Below are 20302 nucleotides of genomic sequence, written 5' to 3'. Positions count from 1 at the left end.
GTCAGGGGCCAGTAGCCTAAATTTCGCCAGAAGGCAATACTCTAGTCAAGGCTTTATACTACTATTATCCAGTTCACGGACGTCACAGTAAAATCCTTCCAGCACAAACACTGCTGAACTCTCTTAAACATCTCGCCAATGGAAATGTCAACCCCTCCCCCAATATATTTTACTTTACAAACTGACATTCAGAAAAAGTCAACAGAACTCAATTTAAGTAAGATTTATTGAGTGCCCGCAATCTGCACAGGCCATCACCAGACATGTTGAAATTCAGGTATACAACATATCCCAGCCGTGGGTACCCGGTGATCTAATTAGTATAACACAATTTGGAAATAGATAATGAATTCCATGCCATCCCTCAATCAGAGACAACATTAAAGAGCCGTAATTCAAGTAATCCAAAGCGGCATCTAATTCTAACATGATCTGTAGCATTTATTTGGCCTTAGATAAAACCACTGCAAACAAGTCACAAGGATGAAAATGCATAGCAACAGAAGGGAGCGCTACAGATGATTTTTGCTTTGAATCCTCTGCTTTCTTCTTATAATGGTCCGAAGCCTCCGCAATACCAGCTTATCAGACAGTAGCATGTCATCCTGTTGTTCTAGATAATCCAGCAAATTTTCTGTCCATTCAAGTGCAGCTTTGTGGCTAATATGCTTCTCTGGATGCAGTTCTGCTTTCCTAGTCTTCCTGGAAGGCTTTTGCTCAGCAGCTACAGCCTGCCCTTCAGCACCCACAATATCAGCTAACACCTGACAGTTTGAAACACTACTCCGAGAATCAAACCACTGCTCAATATTTTTAATGTCAACATGTTCACAGTCTTCTGTATTCTGTAAAACTGTTGCTAAATTAGCAGCTAAAATAGCTCCTTCATCAATGTTCATGCTTGAATTTTCTTCATTGCCAGGGAAAAGTTTTTTCCACGCTCTGGTTATGGTATTTGATCTTATCATGTTCCAGGCTCTTGAGGCCTCATAAATTGCATCCAAAACTGTCAAATTCTTCCAAAATATTTTTGGGTCATTCCCTTCGTCCATGTATTTCTGAATAAGTCCTGCTCGATAATATCTTTTGACTGTGGTTAAAACTCCTTGGCTCATAGGTTGGATTAGACTTGCTACATTTGGCGGCAAATATTTCACAACTATTCTGCCATCATCTGAGCTCAACAGGTCTTCAGCTGGGCGTGCTGAGGGGAAATCTATGAGCAGAACTGCTTTTTCTCGAAGCCCTTTGGAGTTCAGGTGCCTCTGCACCTGTGGCACAAAGCATTTCTCAAACCACTGTTTGAAAACAGACTGCTCGATCCATGCACTTTTTTGACTGAAGTAAGTGACAGGAAGGTTTGAAAGGTCAGTTCCTTTGAAAGCACGGGGTCTTTTTGCTTTACCCACAACACAAAGATTAAGTTTATGTAAACCCGTGGCATTTGCACAACACATAATTATGATTCTCTCTCTGCTTGACCTATACTCCGAAGTACTCTGGTCAGAATCAAGAGCCAGTGTCCTCGAGGGTAAACATTTCCAGAAGAGTCCAGTTTGGTCAGCACCATAAATTTGTTCTGGTAGGAGATTTTCTCTTTCCACAAATTCCTGGAAGTTACAACAAAATTCACTGGCAGCAGTTTCATCCCCTTTTAATTTTGTTCCTTTACCAGCAGCCTTTGGAATACCGTGACGCTGCTTAAACCGAGTGAGCCAGCCAGATGAGGCATTAAAATCACCTTCCATTCCCAGTGCATCAAAAAAGAACTTGGCTTGTTTTGCACAAATAGTCCCAGACACTGGAATTCCATCTGTTTTCTGTTGATTAAACCACTCTATCATAACTCTATCAAGTTCTTCATATGTTGATGACTTCATAGATTTACGTTTAGACACCCCACTAGTAGGATCTGAACTATTGGCATAGTTTATAATTCTTTCTTTGTTTTTTTTAATGTCACGAACTGTGGATTCACCAATTCCATACACAACAGAAAGTTTCTTAAAAGAGTTGCCTTCTTCCAGCTTCTTAATAATGTCAAGTTTGTCTTTAATTGTCAAAACCACACGTTTACGTTTCCCCAGCATTTTAGTCTAATGTTTTAGACAATTAACAACATAAATTTTAATATGAAGACTAAAAAAGTGAGGCCTAAGAGCCCTCAGCTATTCCACAGGACTCAAATGGTACAAAGATTTTCAAAGGAAGTCTGAATCTCTTCACTTACATTTTGGAACTTAATCAAGTTCCTATGACAAAGGATAGCTCCAATTATCCCTACAGTCTCTTCTTCCTCCCTGCTCTTTTCGTAAATTGCAGCCTACTGGAAGCTAGAAATTGGAACTATACTGCCCTACCAAGGAATCTAAAACAGTATCATGGTGATCAACTTTTGTCATTAATACCAGGATTTTTCTTAGGCCAATGTGCAAGAAAATAGTTTTACTGGGACTTGTAAACTTGACATACAGAATAACGGAGCAAGGAGAATCATTGCCTGACTGTTGTCTTTGTTAGGTAGCCAAGTGTGTGAATGCTCTCTTCAAGGCAAGGACTCAGGTGAGTATCTATGGAAATCATAGCAACAGCGACCGGAGGTGAGGTGTCGGAGTGCAAGAGACAGGCAAACAACTCAGTACTTTAAATCAACAGGGAACTTAAACCTATTGGATTTGGCAACTGAAAGGGAAACAGCGGACAAGAAGTGATGTCACATGATTCAAGAAAGGATAAAAAACTTCATTGGTGGAAATCAGGACCCAACGCGGAGGCTAAGGGGTGGCAGGCTGGGTGAATACCATACAGTAATCCTGGTGGACGATGATCTCCATGACCACAGAAGTAGCTGCTCGAGCCTCTGAAACCTACAGGAAAATACCAAACACGTTTTCTTTTCAGTTATCAGTCCCCGGTATTAACTCACACCTACCCCTGCAACTGTGTCAAGGACATCACTGCCTATCAACCTGACAGGTAACAGACAAATAACGCTCACAGGCACCACCCGGGAGCTGAGAGCCTACCTCCTGACACTACCAGGGCCTCTCCCCGCCCCGGCCAGCGAGCTCCGAGCTGGACGCTGGGTGAAAGTCGCGGCAGGGGGTCACGGCCGCAGCCCTGCAGCGGGCGGGTGGTCACCGGGCGCGCGGGACGCGGGGAAGCAGGGTGCGGGCATCGCTCCGCCTGACCAGCCAGAACGCACGCAGAGCCCGCAACGGAGGTCCCCAGCGAAGGCGACCCCGCCGGAGAGCAAGCGCGCAACGGAGCCGCTCGGCTGAGCCGGAAGGCAGGGGATTAGGAGCGCGCGCGCGCCCCCGCAGGAACGTGGTGTCGGCGAGGGGGCGGGGATGCGCGGGCGAGCGCGCGGCGGGGGCGGGGTCTCTGTCGTGGGGGCGGGACTTGGCCAATGCTCCGCCTCCGGACGCCCAGCTGCGGCCACTGGCTGATGACTGCTCCTCTGACCAGCAGGGGTGTCACAGGCTGGTTCCGGGTGGCCCGGCTTTGTGGCCTTGGCTTGCAAGGACCGGAATTGCCATGGCTTGGTCTGAGTTCCGGTAAGACCCGGGTCTCCGGGTGTCCAGGGAGCGCACGGCGCCTGTTTACTGTCCTCTGCGACTGCGGCGGCACGGAGCCGGGTAGCAGGGCGGGCGGGCTTGGCGGAGGGCGCAGAGGATCTAATGCTGGAGCTGCCATGGAGAGATCAGTCCCTGCCTTCAAAAGGGAATTTCAAGACTTCGACCTGGATCGGGTTCCGGCGCTGTCTCCCTCCCTCCATCTCTAGAGTAATACTTTAAAAGAAAAAAAAATGCGTCATCTACAAACTCCTGAACGGAAGGAGTATCCTGGCTTCTATTTCTCAAGGCAACATTTTTGCTAAAATTTTAGTACTCTGAGAGGAAAATCAATCTGAGCATTCACACTGCAGAGGAAGTGCCAAGCCATTATCTGCACGGTTGTCTTCAGAATCCCACCCTTCCACTCTCTGGCATGCTGGAACCCCTTGGTCTATCTGTGCTGTCACTGAGTGGCTTTGGGCAAGTCCTAGTTTTGCTTGAAAGTAGACTTCCCACAACTCTCTCCTCCTCCTAGTTTCCAAACGAGCAGTCCTGGCCGTTCTGAATGGCAATTTCGAGTAAAGCACAATTTCATGGTAGTTTTAAGTCGCTCTAAACAGATTTCTTCCCCTCCTGTTCACTCCTTAACAGATAGGACACCTGGCTGTCACAGATTGCCAACCTCGTGGAAATCACGTTGCACACAGCCAAATGGAAGCTTTCCAGGCTTACCCCCTTTCTCCTCTCTAGGCCTCCTGGGATCACTTTGACCTTAAAAAAAAAAAAAAGTAAATCCTGCCTGTTGGCCTACCCCGGTTTCTGAAAGCGAATTTCTCCATGGTGTTTTTGTGTCGTTGTGTGTCTCCCTGGTAGGTGTTGTTCTCTGTCACTCAATTCTATTTAACAGACTTTTACCAACACTCTAAGGTGACTGCCCTTTTACAGGGTTTAGTTCTGTCTGGTAAATGTCTTCTTTTGGTGGGCATGGGAGGATAGGTTGTGAATTTTGGCCAACTTAGAGTATAGGTCAGAAGTCAGGTACTAAGATGAGTGATCTTGTAATTGTGCATGTGCTGTCCATATGTCTAATCATGTGGAAGCCACATCGCCAAGAGTCGAGTTTAGTGTCTGCTATGGATAGTGTGTGGTAATGGTGACAATGTAGGTTCAGAGTTGTGACTGGTAGCACCACTCTGGTGTAGGTGTTGATAGTGGGGTAGGTGTTGATATGGGAAATCTGTCTTTTATTCAGTTTTGCTGTGAACCTAAAATTCCTTGAAGAAACAACCCCATTCAACTTATCGTGGTTCTAGTTGCCCATAGTCCTAACTATTTGGGAAACAGGAGCAAGAGGATTACTTGAGCCCAGGGGTTTGGGACCAGCCTGAGAAACCCAGGGAGACATATTTCCAACTATTTTTACAAAGAGGTAGTTACAAAAACTTCTTGTCTAGCATGCCTGGAGCCCTGGGTTCCTTCCCCAGTGCTGCATAAAATGGGTATTATAGTATGTTGTAGAATATTATTTTAAGATGTGTTACATTTCTTTATGCTGTAGAATATTTGTTTAATGATCCAAAAGATGTGTTACATTATTGTATGTTGCATTTGTTTAATTCTGTGAAGCTGTGCTACTTTGCCTGGTCTAATGAAGAGCTGAACAGCCAATAGCAAGGCAGGGGAAAGGATGGGCAGGGCTGGCAGGCAGACAAAATAAATAGAAAGAGAAATCTGGGAGGAAAAGAACTAGGAGCCAGCCACGAGGCCCCCTAGCCAGACACAGAGTATGAGTGAAAGTTAAGATATACAGAAGGAAGAAAAGGAAAAGACCCAGAGGCAAAAGGTAATAGATAATTTAATTTAAGCAAAGCTGGTAGGAAATAAGCCAAGCTAAGACTGGCCATTCATAAGAAAGAATAAGCCTCCTGTGTACATTTATTTGTTGCAGTTTATCTTGTAATCAAAAGATATGAATCCTGAATCCCAGCACTCAAAAGGCAGGAGAATCAAGAAATTCAGCCCAGGCTACCTAGCAAGTTCCAGGCCAGCTTGAGATGTACTGTGGGAGCCTGTCTGGAACAAATAATGGATAGACATTTTATGTTAAGAGAAGCTTTTTCCTTGCTAGCCACTTTGGTTTATCCCCCGCCAGCAGCCTGGGCTCTGCTGCGATGTAGTCTCCAAATAAACACACAAGACGCTGTATTAATTATGAAGCTGTTGGCCTTGCTTGTCTCTTACTGGCTAGCTCTGCTTAAGTAATTACCCCATAATTGTTAATCTAAGTATGTCTCTTACCGGAGAGGTTTCCGGGCTTCCTACCCCAATGGCGTTACATCTCGACTCTCTGTGTTTCTTCTTCCCAGAGTTCTCCTGGACTCCTAATCCCTCCTATCTTGGTTCCCTATAGGCTCAACAGTACTTTATTGACATAAGACTTCCCCAACAATTTTATCTACCACTAGCTTTTATTTCCTTCTCATATACCATCTCTTAATCCCTTAAACACTTTGTAAAGTGGCTGTCACCTCTGTTGACATATGAAACAAAGGCTAACTTAGTATATAATTCTATCCTCTGCCTACAATACCAAACTACCAAATGGAAATACTCAACTCCAAGAGACACAAAATGAAAAACTGTGCTGGGATTATTTGTTTCTGCATAATTTAACTTGTCCTTTATTCAACTGCAATATTTAACATCAACCTACCAAAACGGTTTTTTTAGTCAGAGAACACTATAAATCCACCATCCACCATGGTCATCAGACACTGAACATGGTTCATTTAAAGTAGACATTTTGTCCTCACAATCGTCAACTTTTCAGCTGACCTGTGCAGATCTTGTTTGCTGGACCTTGGATCTGAGGACCTGAATAAATGGGCAGACTATAGTCTAATGCTGTAGCCAACCTCACTTCAGTTTCAGTGGACTTTTATACACAGATGTAACAAAGACAACAGTGATCCAAGGAAGGTTGTTTGAGATCAGAAAAACATGATCAAAATAACATGCAAATAAACTAAACCTGTCAGCACGTAAATAAACATGCTAATATTAACAGAGCTCCCCTTAACCAGAATTTTCTCATGATAGACTAATTTAAACACAATTATGTGGCACATAACTGTAGATTATATCTGAGAAAGCATGAAAGCAAGGCAGAAAGCCATAGGCAGATTCAGAGCATACTGACAAGATTGGGTTCCATAGCTATGTCCTGACATCCAACAAGAATAAACATCATAAATTGAATGCAATTGTGTAACACAGGAGGCACAAAATCATATGCAGGAACAATCCAGGGAACAAAATACACCTGAGGTAAAGGGCCCGCTGCCTTTTTTCCTGGAACCTCTCGCACAGTTCCCCGAGACATTGCTCACCATGGGTCATTCATTCTTTTGAGTGTTCTGACAACAGTAAATTCTGAGTCCGTGTCTTCTGAGCTAGTGTCTGTGTACCTGTTATCTGTGTTTTCTTTCACACGTAATAGTTTTGAAGAGAATGAGATGTCTGTAGGAGAGTAAGTTCTTAATTTTAATGGTCTCCTTTGTTGTTGGTTTAGTTTGCTTTTCCTTTATTAGTGATCCTCATTGACTAGGATTTTCTTCTGTGACACTGAATCAATTGCTTGAATAAGCATAAGATGAGATCATGAATTCTTTACCATGATGCAGTTTATCTGAGTACTAAACTGTTTTGGGATATAATAGTAGGTGGAAAATAGCCACTGTCAATTGAAAATGAGAGTGTGCTATACAGAATTCAGTTCCTGTTGCCTATTTTCACTTTAAGAATAGTCAGGGGAACTTTTCTAGCTGGGGTGCAATTCAGCCTTCTTGTGGAGTATGTGTGTCTGTGGATAGAGTATTAATATTTCTCATCAGTAAAACAAAAACTTGCTCTTCGGAGTTTCTATCATCACTAAAGTTACATAACTTTGTATCATAAACCAAAGCCCCAGTTATTTCCTTTTTTAATATAGAAATATCGTTTTAGACTGTTACAGTAGTGTTATTTCATTTGGAACTTTCTGGATTACTCTCTGGATAGGTTACATGCAGGAGAGTCCTAGATCTTTTAAAAGGCTGATTACGTGATAATGAAATAGTAAATTCTCTACTTTAAAAATATTTTAATTAAATTTATCTTTAGATGAAAAGCAAGCATAAAAAGGAAGCCACCATGGTGGGAAGGATGGCATCGGACAAGCAAGCGTATTCTGAAGCAGTAGCTGAGAGCATATGTCCTGATTCACAAGCACGAGGCAGTCCGGGAGAGAACAGGAGCAAGCGCTTACGGGGGCCATCTTATTCAAACCTCCACATTTCATTCCCTGGCCCCCACAGGCCTGTAGCCATATTCTGCAAAATACTTTTAGTTCAGCTTCAAAAGCCCTACAGTCTTCCAATGTCAACACTGTCTCAAAGTCCAAAGTTCCAGTCTTTTCTGAGACTCAAGGCAATCTCTTAACTGTAACCTCTGTAAAAGCAAAATTTAGAAAAGCAAATCACATACTTCCAACGTGCAGTGGCACAGAATACATATTGCTATTCCCCATTCCAAAGGGGAGGAAAGGGAGCATAGAGAGGAAATGCTAAACCTACGCAAGACCAGAAACATGTCGCACCTGCTGTGCGGCTTGCATCCGAGAATGTAGCCAGGTGGTCCGGATAGATGACACAGAGACCGGTCGGTTGCTTTAAGAAAACTTTATGCTTCCCAAGTCAGCTTAGGAGAAGACCCCCAAGAAAAAATGCTTCCCTTTTTAAGGACTTCTGCCATCCATCTACATACAATTCTCCAACTGAGCTCTCATATACCTCTCACAGCTCTCCCAGACTTCTCACCCTCCTGGCTGGTGGTTTAATCTCCGGCCCCAGAATCGGGGAGAAACCGCAGGGAGCAGGAAGAAACATCTATCCTTAGGGGGGATCAAAGTCATGGTGTTTCAGTGAGCAAGCCCTATCTGAGCCCTATCAAGAGCTTAATAGCACTGAATTGTTTTCAGTAAACATTATCTCACAGCTGCCTGCTCCCAGGCTGAAGGGGAAGTGGGTTTCTGCTCAAGGTCTGGTGTCCCCACAGAAACCAACAGGGCAAATTCAAGTCTACATCTCATGTGTAATGTCAAAGCACTCTTCATAACTCCAACTCTGTTCAACTTTGTTGAGTGCAACACTTTCCCTTGGGCTGGCGATTCCATGATGGTTAAGTATTCAAATGTATGAGCCTATGAGCGCTATCGTCACAAGAATGTTAATTTCAGAAATACTCAAAGATACATCATAAAAAAAAGCACAGGGTGATCTTTCTGCTAAATTGGTGCTGAGCGCAGGCAGAAGACCTGTACATATAACTTTATGACCCTACTTTTCCCACCTATGACTCACCAGCGTTTCTTTTGCATTTGTTATTCCCAACTCTTTCTCTAATATCTAAGCAGTCATATCTGTGTTCACGTTTTTCTTTCTTTTGTTATGTTTTTAGATATATTTATTCTTGTTTTATGTGTGTGAATGCTTTTCCTGCATGTGTGTGAACCTCTTGTGTGCTTGGTGCCCACAGGTCAGAAGAGAGCATCGGATCCTATGGAAGTGTAGTTACAGATGGTTGAGAGCTACCATTTGGGTGCTTGGAACTGAACCTGGGCCCTTTGCAAGAGCAACGAGTATCCTTGACCACTGATCCATCTCTTTAGCCCCATTGCTCCCATTTTCAACTCTTTTTTTTCTCATTGCACTTGGACAGTTGTTATTTTTCTCCTAATATTTACATGGATCCCAAGATTTTCCAAGATAAAACAAGACTTACCAAATACAGAGTGTGATCAGTACAAATGTGTGTTGTGAAGCTTCCAAAGGATGTCACAGCAAAATAGCATATTTCCCTGTCTTTCAAAGAGTTTGAAACTTGGTAGATAGAGGTCCCCAAACTAGTGGAAATATACCAGTGGCTTAAACCACTGCACATAAGGAATATGGCAGGTGCTTAAGGTTGGGCTATTGGCATTGGGGGAAGGCACTGAAATGTGTGAGTTCCTTAAGTAGAAATAAGAGTCAGACATTTCTGGCTAAAATAAAAGAGAGGAAAGGTTCAAAGATTGGGAAACCATGTGTCCTAGTTTGTTTTCCAGTTGTTGTGACAAATGCCAAGTCCAAAAGTAACTTGAGGAGGAAAGAGTATTTGGCTTAAAGGTTACAGTTCATCAATGAGGAAAGCCAAGATAGGAAATCAAGGCAGGAACCTAGACGCAGGGAATAAGTCAGAGGCCATGGAGGAATGTTTCTGATTGACTTGCTTCCTCAGAATTTTCTTATACATCTGAAGCTTCGAGTTCAGGAGTGCCAATGCCTACAGTGAGTTGAGCCCTCCTATATCAATTAGCAACCAAAAAGTACCTCACAGATGTGGCCACAGGCCAGTCTGATGGAGGCTATTTCTCAATTGAGAGTCTCTCTTCCAAATTATGTTTAGATTTGCGTCAAGTTGACAAAACTCTAAACAGCAATATATCTAATTTCATTTGTAGAATTGGAAATTCTCATTTTCTCTATAACAAATTACCAAAAACTCAATGATTGAAAATAACAGTGTTGTATTATGTTACAGTTTTGGAGGTTGGGTACTGTAATCAGCTACCCTGGTACTAAAATAAAGTTCCTCCTGGATTCTTTTTTTTTTAATACTACATTTTTATTTATTTTCTCCTTATGACCCTTTCCTCCTCCAACAACAAGGGGACTAGCCAAAGCACCCATTGTTATCATCATCATTATAGATCTAACTACTTGTAGTATTCCTTTCATTATTAACTATGGATACTAGGATAAGGTAATCACTACTCCAGAATGGCATAATGTTATTTCTGGATAAGTGGGCAAGAGAGTCATGGGGGAGGGATTAGAAGTACTGCTCTCTGAGAAGCACCCAAAGCTCCACCTTGGTTAAACGAGAGAATATTTACATTTGGTGGCAGGAGTTGCTAGCATTTAATTACTTCCCTTGCAGGCTTCCTAGGATATAATTTTAGTTTCTCATTTCATGAGCATACATAAAATGCACAATGTGTACCTATTGCGATTCTAAGAACTATAGCTAAGTGGGGCCCAGGGAATAGAGTATTACTTGATCTATGGACTATATTCCTGAAGAAACATAAGGAAATACCTATTTACTCCCAGAAAGAAGCTTACCAACAGTATATCCAAGTCTAGCTTGGAAAATCAATGCATTGATTCAAGTTACTTTATAGGGGCTTGGAATATACAAAGTTCAGAAAGTCCTCTAGAAAATTTACAGGCAGTACATTTCCAAAGAAGAATCTACCCAGTAAATAAAGAAAAGGATCCTGGCTCTCAAGCCTCTAGAACCCTATAAGGTCTACATCTTATGAGCTACCCACTCCCTCCACAAGGAACTATTAATAGGCTCTATCTTTTAAGGGACTCATCTTCCTGGTGAGCAACACCCTTCCTTCTGTGAGTTAACTAACAGTCCTGGCCTCATGAGGGGTGTGTGCAACTCCTCTGCTTCTATTGTGCCCAAATTCTAAACCACAAAATCACCAAGAGGCCCATTTCCATGCAAAAGCAAAAGTCTTTTATTGTAGATGTTTAACGAGATAACCCCATTAGCTCAGGCCCTTCACCCCGCCACCATGGCGGATGGCACAACCTCGAGGCAGGGATCTTAAAGAGCAACATAAGGGGAGTGTCTAGGGGTATGAAACAGTCTCAGGATTGGTGCGCTTCCAGGTTTGGGTAACTCACCCTGTGTTGATTGGTCAACTGGTTGTTATGGCCCATAGGTCCTCCCAGGGTGGTTGCTACGTTCTGCATGTCACTGTTGTGCACTGTCCGTAAAGCACACCCAGAGCCATAAAGCACAGCCCCACCAGTTAACTTCTGATTGGTTCCTTGCCATGAGGAGGGCATCTGACCTCCTAGTGACCAGGACAGGAGCAGCAAGGTCATACAAGCACATGTTAGCCTGTAATGGCTGCTAAAATGGGGGACTGGTCACTACACTTCAAGATGACAATAGTAGTGTCAAATCAGGAGGATACAGCTATATAACCCTCCACACACATTTAAGGACTGTCATGGGTATGTTGTGTCACAAACATAGACATGTATCATCTTTCCACCTTGTAAGAATTGATTAACAATGAATTCATAAGCTATGTTGGTTCATTGACTGCATTTTGCCACATTGTTCTGATTTCCCTCAGTAGCTGTCAATTAGCAAACAGGCTCTTTTATCCTATTGTTAATCACTGACTCTCTGCTCACACCTCACACAGTAAGTATATCTTTGTATATGTTGGTTGCAAAGTGGATACAAGAAGGTTAAAGAGGCCACAGCAGGACTCAAGGGATTCTAGGATGCCCAATAAAAGGCTAGCAGAAGGTTGAGAGATGCAAAGAGAATCTCCATGGGAGTTAGGTAGTGGACTTTACTGGAGATCTGCTGGAGGCACCAGCCAAGTTTCCTGACACAGGCGTGAGCTTTGCTTCTGGGTCCAGTTGAACTGCAGAAGTGAGGTGTGGGGCTCTGGAGGCTGTGGAGGTGCATATTGTGTTCTTTCTAAACTGTGGTTATTTTTAATAGTTCATGTATAAACAGCCATTACTGATTTTTCTTAGGTAACTTCACTGTAGAGAGACATGAGTTCACAGATAAGCACTAGGAAAACCAGGAATGATAAACGTGCAAGCTTTTCTCTTCTGTGGAAGGGATGTGTATACCCATTTTCCATCCAAAGAGCTAGGAGGAGACATAGTTAATAGCCTGGGAGTCTGTGCTATTTGTAGGGCCAGCCACACCTGAACCCCTCAGACTATTGTTTATCACAGACTCTCCCTCCTTTGACCTTTGTCTTGAGCATTGCTTCTCAGTCAATGCAGCCCATCCTTCTAGGGGAGATGTCACAAATACTTTTTACTCTGATGACCTCTGTGCTGTCTTCCTCAGAGACCACACTAGATCCTAGGCCCTTAAACTATAGAATCCATTTTCATGGTAGAGGTCACATGTACTTTGCAAAGGATTTTCTATGTGGTCATATCTCAGACTTTATTGTGCATATGATATTTACATAATTGCTACCAGGAAACTTTTTTCCAAAATTATACTGTACTTAAATATGTCTAAAGTAAACTTCCTAGTGTCAGACTCTAGAAGTTTGAACCAACTCGGCTAAGCCGTGCTGAACCGGATTTCCTTTTTGCCTCTTGCAGGTAATTTCTCTGCTGGCAGTAGGTGATTTACAGGGACGCCCACACTTCAGCAGCTAAACTTAGATGAAGAGTGAAAACCTCCCTCACCAACTTGTTCATGTACCCTCACAGTGGGGGGCTCCCTTCCAGACCCTGGGTTAGACACAAACCACACTCAAACACAGAGAGATCCTTAGTTAAGCAGGGAAGAAAAGTTAAAGTGACTGACTGGCAGAAAAACATTAGCAAGTGACCTTGCAGGTGACATTTTTAAGAAGAGAGAAAGGGGAGGTCTGTATTAGAATGGGCTAGGATGCAGTGGTAAAGGAGTTAGAAGAAAAGGGGGAAGAGGATAGGGACTAGGGTATTTGTCCCGGAGACTCTCTCTGGATAGAGAGGAGACACACATGGCCCATAGGCAAATGGCAGTTTATAAATGTAAAATGAGAAACCCCATGTTAGGACGAGGAGTTTAATTTTAATTGGGCATGTTAATTAGGTGAGCCAAAGGTTTCTTTTGATTTCTGACCTTCAGGACTTCAATAGCAGAAGCTTGGTAGTCAGCCTAGAGAGGAGGAAGTGACCAAATAAGGGAATAGACCTTGGTGGCTAGCTTTAGGAATGCAATTGAAGGGTTTTAAAAAGGCAAAAGGAATTGGCAAGAAGGACAAGGCCAGCTGCCAGAGCCACGTTCTCCAGTGGGCTGGTGTCCCTTTGAACAGAGTGTTGCCTGAGGGTTATCTGAAACTCAACTGCAGCATTAGGCTTCATTGTGGTCACTTTCTGTTTGTGTGGGGTTTTGGTTTTGGTTTTGTGTTTTGAAACAAGGTCTCCCTAGTAGCCCTGGCTAGCATGGAGCTTGAAGTATAGACCAGGCTGATGTCAAACTCACAGAGATCCTCCTACCTCTGCAGAGTGTGTCCCTATACCCAGCCCTATGGCTGTTTCTGAAGCAGTGTTTCTTAAAGTGTCTCCCTGAATTAGATTGATGATTTAAAAACAATAAAATCTTCCTTATTACTGTTTGCATTAATATTGTGAGCTGTGTTTCGTTGTTTTAGTCAATATTTTATTTCAAGTGTTAGCTTTAATTAGAGTACTAATTAAAAACAGATCCTTTCTTACTGTGATTACATGCAAATGATTCTATTTTGAGGAAATATGATTCTATTTTGAGGAAACACATTTGGACTTGAAGACACTTGAAGATGTGTGGGGTAAATTAGTTGTATGAGCTTCATACTTGACAACTCTCTGGGCTCTCTGAGCCTAGTGCCAAGACTGTTTATTTCCCAGCTTGCTTCCAGCCTAAAGTGCTGAAGGGAGTGAGAAGTTGTTAGTTCAAGATTTTAAACTAAAATGCAAACATGCAAACACAGTTTCTATGAGATCCCTTAATATTTCTAAGAAAGCTTTATAAATTCTTCTATTTGTATACAAAATTATTTTATCTTGGGCTGAGGATGAAACTTGGTGGCAGAACACTTGCCAACCATGTACAGAGCCCCAGGTTCTGGGGAAGGGAAGAAGAGGGGAGGCAGGGGAGGGGAAGGAAGGGAAGGAAAAAGAAAGGGAACAAGAAGAGGAAAAGAAGAGAAGGAAAGGAAAACACCAAACTTCATTACAAATATTTAATACTGAAGGAGAATGCCACAAATGTTGGGAGAGGGGATGTTGTCTGCCTTGTGCAAGAAGATACTGCTGTGATCTCGGATGGACTGGACTTGCTCTTAAACCCAGAGCTTTTGTGCATGCTAGGAAGTGTTATACCTGAGCCTCATCCTCAATCATTTGCTTCAGATAACTAATGAAGGATGATTTGCACTGAAGTGGACAAGCTAGATCAAGCATTTGAAGATGTCTTTGAGGTATTGAGGCAACATTCACCAGATCTTCAGAACTTCCCCAGAACACAAAAGTTCACCTGCCTTTCATTAACTATTCCAGGTACCATGGAGTGTTACCTGTTGTTCTTTTCCTTCAGAGACTGGTAGTGAAACACGAACCTTGAATCAGCAAACCCACGTGGAGTTTATTGGTAGAAGGTGGAAAGGGGGGTTAGGGGTTGACCAGTTGGGGGAAGATGAAGGACAGGAATTTAAAAGGGGAAGCTCGCACAAGCACACTGAGCCCCATAACAAGTGACATAGCGATGAGGTGGCCACATCACTGTGCTTAACCCCGCCCATCATCGGGGGCGGGTCAGCATGATGTTCCAACAATCTCACCTCTTATTATTAAAAAAAGGGTGGGGAGTTGGGTGTGGCAAGTTAGGGAATAAGGGTGTTGAGTTCTCAAGACTGCTTCCTACTGATCTGGGGGACATTGACCATCTTTTGGGGGACCTGAGAAAGCTGGAGTGCTGCCACGTCCTGGAATAGGTGGTTACTCCATCGCAGTCCTGGCTGTTTGGAACTCTGGCATCTCTGTAGACCTGGAAGAATCTTAGCAGAGTAGAGGTTAGGTAAAAAAAAAAAATTCTTAGGTCCTGGTACTTGAGGGGAGGATTTTAAGATGAGGGAGGGGTTCCCCAGGGAGTCCCAAGATGAGGGAAGGGAATCCAGGGACCAGTGGAGAGTGGAGAGGTTGAATAATATTTATTTGGAGCGAATCCCACCTGTTTGAATGGGTCCAATTCAGCTCCCTGGAACTTCCAAGAATCCTTGGAGTTTGTGAAAACATAAATATTAAGTATTAAACACATTAGCAGCACATTTATGTTAGAGACAACTTGGCTGATAACATTAGCACTTTTAAAGCTGACAGATATTTTTAGCACAATAAAAAGCTCCATTATTTTGAGCTTGTAGTTTTGATCATATAGTGGTATTGTTTGGTGTTTAATACCCTGTTAGAATTGGATTAATAGCTTATTAGCTGATTGTTTCATTGTCATCTAGGCTTTATGGAATTTTTCTGGTTACCTTTACTCAGGAGGCACAAATGTTTGTTGGTCTTTGTGTCTATAGATCCCTGGCTTCCGGCTGGTGGTCCTGTAACAACAGCTGATAGGTTTAAGTGAGTTATTGAGGGGTGCATAGGAGATTGATGAGCAGGGTGTAATTAGAAACAGGAGAGTTTAGATCAGCCTGAAGACAGGAAGGAAAGCATATGGGGTTCTGTAGAGGTGAGCCCACAATATTGTCCACGACGCCCCAAGGGGCATGGACAGGGCATGGGCACAGGTGAGAATAAAAGAAAGCAAAAGAAAAAGTACTCTCTCTCTTGGAAGCTAGCCACGTTCCCAGAGCTCCTATCCCTGCTTATCTTGTAAGTATATTTAATAAAATACATTAGACCTCTTTTTCAGATAGTGTTATTGCCATCTTCATTTGGTGTCAGAAGCTTTTACCAAGCCTCCCAAAACTCGGGCTTGGGGAGATTAGCCCTGGGGCCATTTAGGAGACAGGGTTGAGGGGCGTTGGTCTGGAGAAGAGAGAAGGACCTGATCCCTGATGTTAGTTGGGGATGTACAGGGGTTGGCACACAATTGAGGTAGGGAGTGGTCAGCAAAGCCCCATAGGAGGGAACGGAGAAGGTGAAGTAAGGGTGTAAGCAGATGATCTGGGTGAGGTGAGAGTTCAGATGAGAGGCCAAGTGTTAGAGCTGGCCGCCCGTACATGAGTTCAAAGGGTGAGGTGAAAAGGGGTTGTTTGGGGCGAACCCTACGCCTGAAAATAGCCAGAGGCAAGAGTTTACCCAGTCAAGGTGAAGTTCCTGTGACATTTAACAAGAACATTTTTTAAAGAATGGTTAGTTCCCTCTATCTTCCCTGAGGACGATAAGGAATATGAAAACAAATGCCAAGAAATGTTGAGAGCTTTAGATAGGGTTTGGGAGAGGTGAACTCAGGACCATTACCTGACTGAAGAGAGGCTGGAATCCCAAACTGGGGGAATAATTTCCCTGAGAAGGATGTCAGAGACTGTCTGGGCCTTTTTGTTAGTGGTTGGAAACACTTCTACCCACCCTGAGAAGATATCAACTAATACCAGGAGATATTTAACTTGCCTGACTACAGGTATGTGGGTAAAGTCAAGTTGCCATTCAGTCCCTGGGAGAAAGCCCCTGGCTTGATGCGTGGGAAAAGGGGGACTACTATAACTGGAGTTAGGGTCTGATGTCTGGCAGGTTTTACAAGAGGCGATGATAGTTTTTAAGAAATGTAAGTCCTCAGAAGTGGGCTGGAGATGAGCCTTGACAAACTGAGAGAGAGCCTTACTGTTAGGGCGCAGGAGCTGGTGTAAATAAGGCAGAATTTGCCGAGTGTCAGGAGGTGACTGTGAGGACGTGGGTTGTAGTGTATGAACTCCCTGTGGTGGGTGAGGTAGATCTGGGTCTTAGAGGGCTGCAGACCTAGCTGCTTCATCAGCCCAGGTTTTGCCTATAGAGATAATGGAGCTGTCGGTCTGATGAGACCGCCAGTGAATAATCCCTATAGCTTTGGGGAGAGGGGAGGTCTTTAGCACGGCCATAATATAACCTGAGTTAGCTATGGAACCTCCTTTAGTAGTATGTAGCCCACGCTCATTCCAGATAGCATGGGCCTGGAGGATATGAAAAGCATACTTGGAGTCTGTGTAAACATTTAGGGACGGTCCCTATGTTAATTGGAAGTCACGGGCGAGGGCTATTAATTCAGCCTGCTGGTTAGTAGTGTGGGTGGGGAGTTCCTGTGCCTCCACCACCCTGGTATCTGACACTATGTCATAGCCTGCTCTACGGGTCTCCCCATGTAAAAAGGAGCTGCCATCTGTGTACCACACATAGGTGGCCTGAGGTAATGTGCCCTCCTGTATGTGTGAAGGATGAGGCAGTAGTTCCTCTAAGGTTTCAATGCAGTAATGAGGTGGAGAATAGTTAGTATTAGACTGAGGTAGAAGATTTGAGATATTGAGGGGCGGGCAGGATTGGAAAGGAAGTGTGGCATCTTCTCCAGCACCACTTGGAGAGAAAGAAGTCGGGAAGGAGGTAGAGTGTGTCAGCCTCTGTAAGTTAGGAGATGAGACAGGTTGTGGTGGGAGAAGGCAGTTAGTTTCTTTGACTCAAGAATGAAGACCTCAGCAGCTGCTAAAGCGCGTATGCAGGGTGCCCACCCTTGGGTAGTTAGGTCTAGTTTCTTCGACAGATATACTACAGTGCAAAGGAAGTTCCTAGCTGGTGACCTAGAACTCCAAGGACATGTCCCTCCTTTTCTGCTATGTAGGGGGAGAAAGGATGAGTTATGTCTGGGAGATGAAGGGCTGAGGCCTGGAGAAGAGCCTGTGTGAGTTTCTGAAAGGGCTTAGCCACAAGGTTAAGGAGGGGTCCACGTGGAGAGCCAAGAGCTGCCTCATATAGGGGATGAGTAAGGAGACAGCAAGAGGGGATCCAGGAGCGTAGAAAGCCAGGTATTCCTGGAAATGATAAAATTTCCTCTTTAGTAGAAGGAACTGCAAGAAACTGGGTTAGGTTCTTTCTGTCTAAGGTAATAGACAGCGTAATGGTTAGTCCCAAGTAGGTGACCTGAGCAGTGGACAGTTGGACCTTGGAAGGTGAGACTCTATTATAACCCCTTCTGGACAGGAAATTTAGAAAAGTGGAGGTGTCAGTCTAGCTAACTTCTAAGGACGGGCTTTAAAGTAAAATATCATCCACGTACTGTATGAGCTTAGATTTGGGGAGAGACAGAGAGAGCAGGTCAGAAGCCAGAGCCTGGCCAAATTAAGTGTGGGCTGTCCCGGAAGCCCTGAGGTAGGATGGTCCAGGTGAGCTCAGGTCAGGGTCAGTCCAGGTGAAAGCAAAGATATCTTGAGACTGAATGTCTAGAGGTATAGAGAAAAAGGCAGCCCTAAGATCCAAAACTGAGAAATGAGAGGTCCCTGGGGGGATAGTGGAGAGGAGCGTGTAAGGATTAAGTACCACAGGATGGAGGGGGACCATTGCAGAGTTAATGAGCCAGAGATCTTGAACCAGGCAATAGGTCCCATTAGGTTTTTTTTAAACTGCCAATATAGGGGTGTTAAAGGGAGAGGATGTAGGACAAAGTAACTTTTTCCTTAAGAGGTCAGAGTTAATAGGTTTAAGTTCCCTAAGGCTCTGGAGTGGGAGTGGGTACTGGACTTGAATGATATACCTCAAGAGGTCCTGTAACTGAATGACAATGGGGAAATGGTGACTAGCCACAGAAGGGTTTTGGGTGTTCCAGACTTTGGGGTCTACCTGAGAGGGTGGTAGAGGAAATATGTCATAAGGAGTTGTTTTCCCTCTGTCCCCTCAGGGTCTAGGTTAGTGTACTGTAGGAAGGCTTGTGTAAGGCATTCTAGGAATTGAGAGGAAATTTCCTTTTTGTTCTGAATTACATCTAGAAGCTTTTTGGAGTTTATTGGTTTTAGGGCAGCCTTATATAGGTTGTAAGCTAATCTCTAGCCAAAATTATCCCTGAGGCATTATAGTCCCAATGGGGTTCCTGATCTGGAACAGCCTCTGGTAGGGTGAGCTGCATTGGTTTTATGGACTTGTCTGCATAAGCCCTTGCCTGTTCCCAAACTCCCCTGTGTTCCTCAGGTAGTAGGTTATTGGTTAAAATCATGAATATATCATGAAAAGTGAGACTATAAGATTGGGTAATATACTGGAACTCCCTTATGAAAGCAGTGGAGTGAGCAGTATAAGACCCTAATCTCTGTTGTATCTGAGAAAGTTCTGATAATGACAAAGGGACGTGGACCTTAACCAGGCCATCCACCCAGGCCACTTCTTGCAAGGGGAGAACTGTAGCTGGGTCGGCTTTGGCAGGTTGAGAGCCTATAGCAGCTCAAGAGTAGGTGACAGAAGGGGGGGGTGTTGAAAGTGGGTGCCAGAGATGGGCCGTTGGAGCCACCTGGTGCTGGAGAGGAGGAAGCTGGAGGGGTAGAAGCTGAAAAGGGTGAAGTGGGGGAGGGGGCGTAGGAGGAAAAGAATCAGAAGGTATAGTTGAAGGTTGGGAACGAATCAGTGGAGGTTCGTCAGAGGGTCTAAGTTAGTGGAGTTTTCCTCAGTTCACAGCTAGAAGCATGTGAGATGAAGAGGAAAGAGAATGTTCAGCAGATAGGTAGAGGAAAGCTTGGACGTATGGTAACTCCTTCCATCGACCATGGCTAGAAGAATGTGACATGAAGAGGAAAGAGAATGTTAGGCAGACAGATAGAGAGGAAAGCTTGGACGTAAGAAAACTCCTTCCATCTACCCGTCCGCTGGCAGTAATTAGAAAGCTCCCATATAGTATCTGGGTTCAGGAAACCATCAGGTAGCCAATGAGACTTGTTATCTAAGGGGCATCTAGGCCATTTCTTAGTACTGAGGTAAGTGAGTCTGGATGCCTTAACATGTGGCATTAAATGAAGGGGTTTTACATTTTCTAGAAGACATCCCAGTGGAGTGGATGGGCTTATGGAGTCTGATGGGACACCAGAGTCCCATCTGGGTTACTCTTTCCTCTAGAGTGGGGAACTTTTCTGTCGTACCCAATCCTATATGCCTGCCTTGCTTCTGGTGCTT

General features: G+C 43.9%; 1 protein-coding gene and 1 long non-coding RNA gene across 2 annotated transcripts; both read right to left on the bottom strand.

The window, feature by feature from the left end:
- Positions 1-208: 208 nt before the first annotated feature.
- Tigd2 (tigger transposable element derived 2) lies at positions 209-3312 on the bottom strand. The gene is made up of 2 exons (XM_005076052.4): positions 3027-3312; positions 209-2867 (listed from the first exon to the last, which is right to left on the bottom strand). The coding sequence occupies exon 2, from the start codon at positions 2088-2090 to the stop codon at positions 513-515; it is 1578 nt and encodes a 525-aa protein (XP_005076109.1). The 5' UTR covers positions 2091-2867; positions 3027-3312; the 3' UTR covers positions 209-512.
- An 11535-nt stretch (positions 3313-14847) lies between these two features.
- LOC110341981 lies at positions 14848-17176 on the bottom strand. Its single transcript, XR_002383986.2, has 3 exons — positions 17007-17176; positions 15709-15789; positions 14848-15446 (listed from the first exon to the last, which is right to left on the bottom strand). It is a non-coding gene; the product is annotated as an uncharacterized LOC110341981 (long non-coding RNA).
- Between the last annotated feature and the right edge of the window lie 3126 nt (positions 17177-20302).

Source organism: Mesocricetus auratus, unplaced genomic scaffold, assembly GCF_017639785.1.
Source record: "Mesocricetus auratus isolate SY011 unplaced genomic scaffold, BCM_Maur_2.0 Super-Scaffold_100676, whole genome shotgun sequence".
Lineage (NCBI taxonomy): Eukaryota > Metazoa > Chordata > Mammalia > Rodentia > Cricetidae > Mesocricetus > Mesocricetus auratus.
Note: the sequence above shows the minus strand (reverse complement) of the source record. Positions and strands in the feature narration are given on the sequence as shown.